Below are 8157 nucleotides of genomic sequence, written 5' to 3'. Positions count from 1 at the left end.
CAATAGTCCGCCTCCTACCCTGATTTTTCCGATACCTTTTCAATCAATAACCTGCCGTTGTGTGGCTCTATTTTTACTGCTTTTGTTATTTTAATGGCATGTTATTAAATACTTTGTATGGGCCGCGAACAACATTTCCGCAAAAAAAAAAATATTTTCACTTTACTGTTTGTTTTATTTATTTGTTGTTTCTTTTCAATTTACCCGACAGCATCTACAGATGATTGCGCAACAAATTATTTTAAAAACTAAATATTACAAAAAAGTTGTTCAAAGTAACAAAAAATAACCACCAAAAGAAGACCACAACAGAAAAAGAGTTGTGGGAGTTTAGTCGAACCCTAGGAATAGGTATCAATTAGGATTCGAAGAACAAAAATTGTTTGAGCTTAAGCCAGAGCCAGAGCCGGAGCCGGAGCCAGAGTTTCTTAACCGTCATGGCGTTCATCATACCTCTCGCTCCCAAAGGGTACCCATTGGCTAACTTAACCCACAACATAAGCTATTATGGCCAGGCCGTAATCAATTAAATTTACTCTCTTTCGCTTGGATTTTATTCAGAACTTAATTGTTATCAACGGCTGATTCGCGGGCGGGACTCGGGGCGGCGCGTCGGCTCATCATTATCGCCCTGCCAGGACATGAGTTAAAATGAGTGCGCACGAGAGTATGATGCAGTGTAATTTTATTTTTAATTCGTTGAGTGTCAACTATTAATATTATTATCATAATGTATATGTATTTATGTATATATGGCTGGGCGTACGCTTATATGTAGATATTTTCATAGCAGTTATTATGAGTTTTTATTGTTTGCAGCGCGGGTTTTTCTGGTTGTGCTTCTCTGCTTTTGTTTTCCAATGGCATTGTTTGATTTTTATCATACAATTTCCTTACATGCTAATTAATTTTCCTGAATATCTGATGCTGCAGGGAGTCGGAATCTGTCTGCAAAACGGTGGAAAATGATCTTAAATGATGGGATGAGTCTGTGGAAATGCGGATGATGCGGATAATGCTGTGGAGGGTGGTGGAATATATATTAGATCTTTCGTTTCGTTTTGTTCATATACTTATTTTTTTATTTTTATTTAACATGGTTTTTAAGAATATATATATGTGTGCCGAAGGCCACGATGCTAGCGCTCCGCTTAATTAATTTTAATATTATTTTTATATTAATTTTAATAAAAAAAAATTGTTTTTATATTAAATATATTAATGGTATTCATATATATGTATATTTTATGTTATATATATATATTCATGTATGTAATTGTGTATTTATCATAAAAAAAAATTGTTTTTTTGGATTTCTCCGCTATGTTTATGTGTCGCTGTTTATGTACAATACTTAGATAATTAAAACCGTTTTTGTGGCTATATCATCATATTTTATCATCATATCATTTATCATATTTAAGGTATTTGTATCTTTTTTATTTACAGGGAATAATTCAACATTAAATTTATTCAAGAACTAAAAGTATCAGTCTGTTTCAAACCATGCCTAAAAAAAGTATTCTTTTCTAACTTCCTATCCATTTTGTATTCCATAAGCTATCCCAATATCAGTTTAATCAGTTTGAGTTGGTTTTTCGTATGTTTTCGTTTTGTTTCTCATTAAATCTTTATAAATTCACTGGTTTCGCAGTCTGTCTCTGCCTCCTATCTCCCCCCTTCTGCCACATCCTCCGCCTGCCGCTCTGGCCTCCCCGTTACGCCCATAGATCGTGCAGTGGCTTGCCGGCCTGGACGTTGTCGTCCAGCTCGTTGAGGCTCAGATTGGACTCGTAGTGCGTCAGCTCCGGCTGCCTGCTGTTGTTGCTGCTGCTGCTCATCGTCACACTGCTCTGGGTTCCGCTCTCGAGGCCCCCGCAGCCACAGACCAGCTCGTCGTCCGCATTGCAGTTGCAGGGCTTCTTGCAGTTGTAGGCACCGGCCACCCCAGTGGGACCGAGGGGCGGCACAAAGTTGGAGCTGAAGCTGGAAGGCAGCACTGCGGCTGTGGAGCTCTTGGCGAGGACGCGCTTACCGGTCCCCAGGCTGATGCACTCGCAGTTGCTGCGCTGCTGCTGCAGCTGCTGCTTGGCGTAGTCGACGCTGTCGTAGGCTGGAGCGCCACTGGGAACATACGCCGGAACCGCGTACTCATGCTGACTCCGGCGATTCGGATGCTGTTGCTGCTGCTGCTGCTGCTGCTGCTGCTGGGGATGATGATGGTGGTGCTGGTGCTCCAGGGTCTTGGCCATCCCCACGCCCACACTGAGCTCGCGCTGCTTTTTGGACAGCTGATGCATCGTGTTGAACTTACAGGCGGCGGCGGCTGCCGAGGCGGAGGTGGGAATGGGCTTGTAGCCCACGCCCCTGGCACTGCCCACGGCGCCGCACTCGTTGATCGTGGCGTAGTTGTTGCTGCTGCAGTCCGCATAGAGTTTGTCGGCCAGACGAGCCGCAGGAGGAGGCACAGGCACACCGCCGGCAGTAGTCCCCCCGGATTGGTATTCATGCGACGAGGAGTACATGTTGGCCGAGGGAGCGCGGGCTGCCAGGCAGCCGGTGACCCTCTTGTTGTTGTTGGCTCGACCATGGGGCAGGGGAAGGGCCAGGCGCAACTTTTGCCAGAACTTCTTGTCGTCCCACTCGATGCACGTGCTGGTCCTGAGATAGTGCCGCATATCGAGATCGATGTCCCGCTGAGGCAGGTCCCCGTAGAGGATGAAGATCACTCGCTTGCGGCGCTTGACCAGCTCATGGAGGGCGCTCTTGTACTCGAACCGGGACCACTCATTGTACAGGAAGTTCTTGGACAGGACCAGCACAAACTGCTTGGCACTCTCGGCAGCCTCGATCAGGGCATCCGCTATGTATGCATTGATGTTGACGTCCCGGTAGTGCAGGCACAAGCGATAGCCAATGTCGCTCTCCAGGGTATTGGCCAGAATCTGATTTACAAAGTGCTCGTCCTGCAAGCTGTACGCGAAGTACGCATCATTGGGTCGCTCCTTGTCCAGCTGGTCGACGAAACGAGGCGAGCGAAAGCAGAAGTTCATCAGGCAGCTGGTGGAGTGGGCCCACATCTTGAGCTCGTGTCGGTAGCAGAATAGGCCGAAAATGAGTCCGAAGAAGGCCACAAAAGCACAGGTGGCCACCAGGAGCAGGGGCAGCAGTCCCTCAATCTCATTCGTGTGCATGTAGTGCGCCACGCCGTCCCGCAGGGTGCACTTGGTGCCGTTCTTCTCCCGCAGCACACTCGTGGCGTTGTTGTAGATGCAGCTGACACGCGAAGCATCGATAATCTTCTCGGAGCTCTGGGCCAGGTAGTTGCGGAAGCGGGCCAGGTAGCCGCACTCGCAGCTCCACTGGTTGTCCGCCAGGCTGATCTCCACCAGATACGGATTAGCACTCAGCTGCCAGACCTCAAAGTGCATCAGTCGGTTGCCGTCGAGGCGCAGCACCTCCAGCTTCCTCAGCATCTGAAAGCTGCCATTCGCTATGCTGGCAATACGATTGGCTTGCAGATACAGCTCCCGCAGATTTTCCAGGTTGTGGAACTCGTTTCCCTCCAGAGAGACTATGTGATTATCCTCCAGATGCAGAATCAGCAGACGCTTCAGTCCACTGAACGTTGTGTTGTGTATGTGGGCCACATTCGAGTTGTTGGCAAACAGCACGGCCAGGTTCTTCCTGCCCAGGAACGAGTGCCCCGCCAGCTCTACAAAGTTATTACCATCGATGTACAGCTCAGTGGTGTCCATTGGCACGCGCCGCGGCATCTCCGCATAGCCAGCGCCCGAGCACTCTACAATATTCGTGGACCAGGTCTGGTCGTGGAAGCAGGTGCAGTTGCTGGGGCAGGTCATCTCGCAGTCGCAGGCGTCGAACTCGCAGCAGTGGCAGACGGCAAAGCAGTGCGTCTTGTACGTGCACAGGAAGTGCTTGGGCTCGGCCTCAATCAGGGGGATGTAGGCCCTCTCGCGGTTGTTCAGCAGCTTGCAGTAGATGGTCTCGAGGTCCATTATGCGGGGGTACTGACGCGACGTAATGTGATTGATCTTTTGCAGCCAATCGATGTTGCAGTCACAGGTGAAGGGATTGCCCCCAATGTAGAACTCCGGCAGGGCACGGTGCTCCCAAACAGGCAGAATCCGCAGCGACTTGATGTCCAGGGTGGTTATCTGATTGGCATACAGGTCCACCCGGGTGAGGTTCGACTTGTGCATAAAAGTGTCCGGATCCACGGTGGTAATGAGGTTGTCATTCAAGAACAACAACTCAATGGAGTTGGGAATGGCACTGGGACCAATGCGCTGAATCTGATTGAAGCTTACGTCGAGAGTCTGAAGTCGCAGCTCGGCATCCAGGCCAAATCGATTGGACAGGGCGTACAGGCGGTTCTTGTGCAGGTCCAACCATTGCAGCGTAGATGGCACATGGCCGTAGTCGAAGCTCTCAAGACGATTATCGGAGATGTTGAGCCACAGCAGGGAGGGCATATTGCTGAACAGACCGTTGATATCGCTCAGCTCGTTTCCGTCCAATCGGATGGCCTGAATGCTGGAGGTCATCTCGAAGGCACCCGGCTCGACGACAGCAATGCGATTTCGGGCCAGATTAAGGATCTGCAGGCTAGGCAGATCCCGGAACGTGTGCATGGTGATGTTCTCCAGATAGTTGCCAATAAGACGCAGGCCGTACAGATTGCCCAGACCCTTAAAAGCACTCTCCTCCATCACGGTAATCATGTTCTCACCTAGGTCCACGGTGCGCAGATGTCGCATGTTGCGCAGGGCCAAGGGCACCGTCTTCAGCTGATTGCCATTCAAATTGAGGTCCTGCAGGGCACTGCAGTTGCGGAAGGCGTCCGGATGCACGCCAATCAGGGCATTATTGTCCAGCGACAACAGCGACAGCACATATAGCCCGTTCAGGGCGTAGGCGTCCAGGTACTTGAGCTTATTGTGGGACAGCAGCAGCGTGTGCAGGTTGTTCATCGGCGCGAAGGTGTCCGCGGCAATGTTCTCCAGCTGGTTGTGGCGCAGGTTGAGAATCTGCAGCGTATATAGGTCACTGAAGATTTCCGGCTCCAGCTTGGTCAGCTTGTTGTGCGACAGATTGAGCAGCACCAGCCGAATCAGACCCACGAATGTGCTGCGGTCAATCCAGGTGGAGGTTATCTGATTCATGGACAGGTCCAGGGCCTGCAGTTGGTCCAGGTTCGAGAAGAGCTGCGGGTTCAGCACACTGATGGAGTTGTTCTGCAGATACACTTCCTGGATTATCTTGGCCTGCTCCGCAAACAGCTCCGTGGGCAGGGCCACAATCTTGTTGGAGCTGAGGTTGAGCACCTGGAGGTTCTTCAGGCCACTCAGGGCCTTGTCGGCAATCATTGAGATTCCATTATTGTTTACTGCCAGCACGCGAAGGCGTCGCAGGGTGCCAAAGCCATTCGCGGGCAGCACGACAAAATCATTGTGACTCACATCGAGGAACTCCAGGTCCAAAGAGCAGCTGCTGGCACTGTTGGCACTTCCACTTCCTCCAGCTCCAGCACCAGCTCCACGCTTCACCGATTCCGTAGAGGAGCTCGACTCCGTTGAGCCTGTGGCTGAGGGCTCTTTGCTGCGGTCCCTGAAGCCCAATTCGTTGACATCCTGCAGGCGGTTCTCGCTCATATTGAGAGCAGACAGGGCCGACAGAGCACAGAAGATGTTTTCCGGCAGGGACCAAATGTTGTTCGAGCTGAGATCCAGTCGTTCCAGCTGCTTGGTCACGGCGAAGGCATCCGCCTCTATCTCGAAGTTAAGCGCAGGCCAGAGGATGTTGTGGGTTCGCAGCGTGAGGTTGCGCAGCTGGTCGAGTCCGTCGAGGACCTGGCGTCCCAGCTTCCCCAGCTTGCAGTACTGGATGGACAACTGCTGGAGGCGCGCCAGGTGGGCAAAGGACTGCGCCTCCAGACGGCTCTTGGCCATGATCTCGTCGTTGCAGAGGATGTGAAGGGCCACCGTGTGTTCCGCTGGGATCACACTGAAATTGGTCGTGTCGAATTCGCTGTTGACCGTCCGCAGGTTGCAGGTAAGGGCAATCTCTGGCTGGTCCAGGCCGGCAGCGGGCATGAAGTGACAATCATCGGGGGCATCGTACAGGGCGGGATCCCCCAAGCCACCTGCACCGGGAACCCCTTCCGACAGGGGACGCAGCGTCCTGGCCGGACTGGAGGGCTGCAGAAGCTGGGTGTTGGACACACCGGCCTCGCCCATGATGGCATTCGAGTGGGCTTGCTGCTGCTGCTGGTGCTTGGTGGACAGGGGTTCCGTGTGCTGCTGCTGCTGCTGCTGGGGCTGTTCTTGGGCCAGGCTGAAGGCCACGGCGAGCAGGCACCAGGGATAGTAGTGGATCAGCATAGTGGTGGATCAGCAATTGCTGGTTCTGTGTGACTTGGGAAGAAGGTTGGTTCCGTTCCCTATATACAACTCATATATATAGAGTGAGTGAGTGATTGAGTGAGAGGTGTGGAGGGGAAATCGAAAGGAAATCAATTCCACTGGATGGCCAGAAAAAAGTCAGCGCACATATTTTCGACTTCCTCTTCAGCTGCTGCGTCTAATGGAGCCTTCAAGTTTATTATTTTCCGCTTTTCCGTTTTTCCGCTTTCCCGCAATATAGTTATATTTTTGGCGTGGCCAAACTTCGTATCGTTTCTTCTTCGTATATACCCGATATAAGTATAACTCTCTGGGTCTGGATCTGGGTCCGGGCTGCTACAACTCGCGAAACATTTTCGAGCACTTTTGAAAGAGAATTTTCGGTTTTGTAATTATTACACGACGCGGCGTTGATGTAGGAACCTTCGATGAATATTAATTTTCTGCGGGCGCGTGTGCTATTATCACTTTACGAGCACGACTACGAGTACGAGTACGACTTCGAGTAGGAGTATCTCTCTCTCCGACAAAAAAAAAACACAACATTCACCAAACGGAACTGAGCTGAACCTATTTATGTGGGTGCTAGTGTGCGGCTGTGTGTGTGTGCGTGCTTTCCATGCAGTTGAGGTTGAGTCAAGCGTCTTTGGCCCGTACGTTTCGTGTGTGTTGCGCGCCGTCTGAGTTCTGAGAGTCGAGTGACTGCCGCAACGTGCGCAGCTCTCACTTAAATAGAACGTCGGCCGAAGGATGGCTGGCGGTCTGCACAAAGGGAAAATTTCGAGAGGAAATTGTTCCTGAAGGGAAATTCGCTCTGCTTCACTGCAAACGAATCGAATGGCGGCAGCGATGCTGCTTGAGGGAGAGGATGTCGCTAGGACTCCGTTCTGTTTCTGTGAGAACTACTCGTACTCGTACTCGTAGTCGTACTCGTACTTCTTCCCCGTATTCTTTTGCTTTTCTGCATTCTCCCTCTAATCGCATCAAACAGCTGGCGTTCGTTGGCATTTTTTTCTTGTTATTTTGCTGTCTGTTGTTGTTGTTTCTCCGTTCGTATCCTTTTTTTTTTGCCGCCGAATCGGGAGTCGGCTCCGGCTCCGGCTCCTTCTCTGGGCTCGTCCCCCGTCGAGGACTCTCTGTCTCTGCTTTGATAATGAAAATATATGATGTGCATGGGCCAAGCCAGCGACAATCTTCATACAAATGTAATTTATTTTTATTCCACTACCACGTGTGTGTGCTATATTTGTGAGTGTGTGTGTCTGTGTGCGTGTGGGTGCGGGTGGTGGGCGGTGGGCGGTGGGCGGAGTTGTTGTGTGTCTGGGCCTCATATAAAAATAATAATTCCTCACATTCCATTAAATTACAATAATAATTTTAATTAAACTGTTTTGTTTGCGCCTCATGTAGCAATTTTTGCGGTTTGATGACTTCTTTTTCCTCTCCAACGAAAAAACGAGAAAGCCCTCACTCTCTCTCTCTTTCTCTCATCAGGCTAACGATGATGATTACGATTACGATAACGATACGATTATGGGGCCTCTGTGGGTGTACGGCCCTAGGTGCAGTGTTGCTGGCTTTAAAGTCCTAGAAATTTTGGCAGAGCTTATAAAATATGGTTACGATAGGAACGAGTTGGCTAAGGTATGATGATTGCACTCAGAGCATAGAGTATTATTAGGGTGTTGCTAATTGGGTTGGCAGGGGGGTTCCGAAGGAAGAGACAGATTAT

At 50.4% G+C, this 8157-nt stretch overlaps 1 protein-coding gene across 1 annotated transcript; it reads right to left on the bottom strand.

Moving 5' to 3' along the window:
• Positions 1-1432: 1432 nt before the first annotated feature.
• Positions 1433-7085, bottom strand: LOC6597047 (toll-like receptor 6). Its single transcript, XM_002022171.2, has one exon. It carries the CDS (start codon positions 6402-6404, stop codon positions 1719-1721), a length of 4686 nt encoding a protein of 1561 aa, XP_002022207.1. The 5' UTR covers positions 6405-7085; the 3' UTR covers positions 1433-1718.
• Positions 7086-8157: the final 1072 nt, after the last annotated feature.

The sequence above is a fragment of the Drosophila persimilis genome, unplaced genomic scaffold (genome assembly GCF_003286085.1).
Source record: "Drosophila persimilis strain 14011-0111.01,24,50 unplaced genomic scaffold, DperRS2 tig00000431-arrow-pilon, whole genome shotgun sequence".
Lineage (NCBI taxonomy): Eukaryota > Metazoa > Arthropoda > Insecta > Diptera > Drosophilidae > Drosophila > Drosophila persimilis.
The sequence above is the reverse complement of the archived record's forward strand: the minus strand, read 5'-3'. Positions and strand labels throughout refer to the sequence as shown.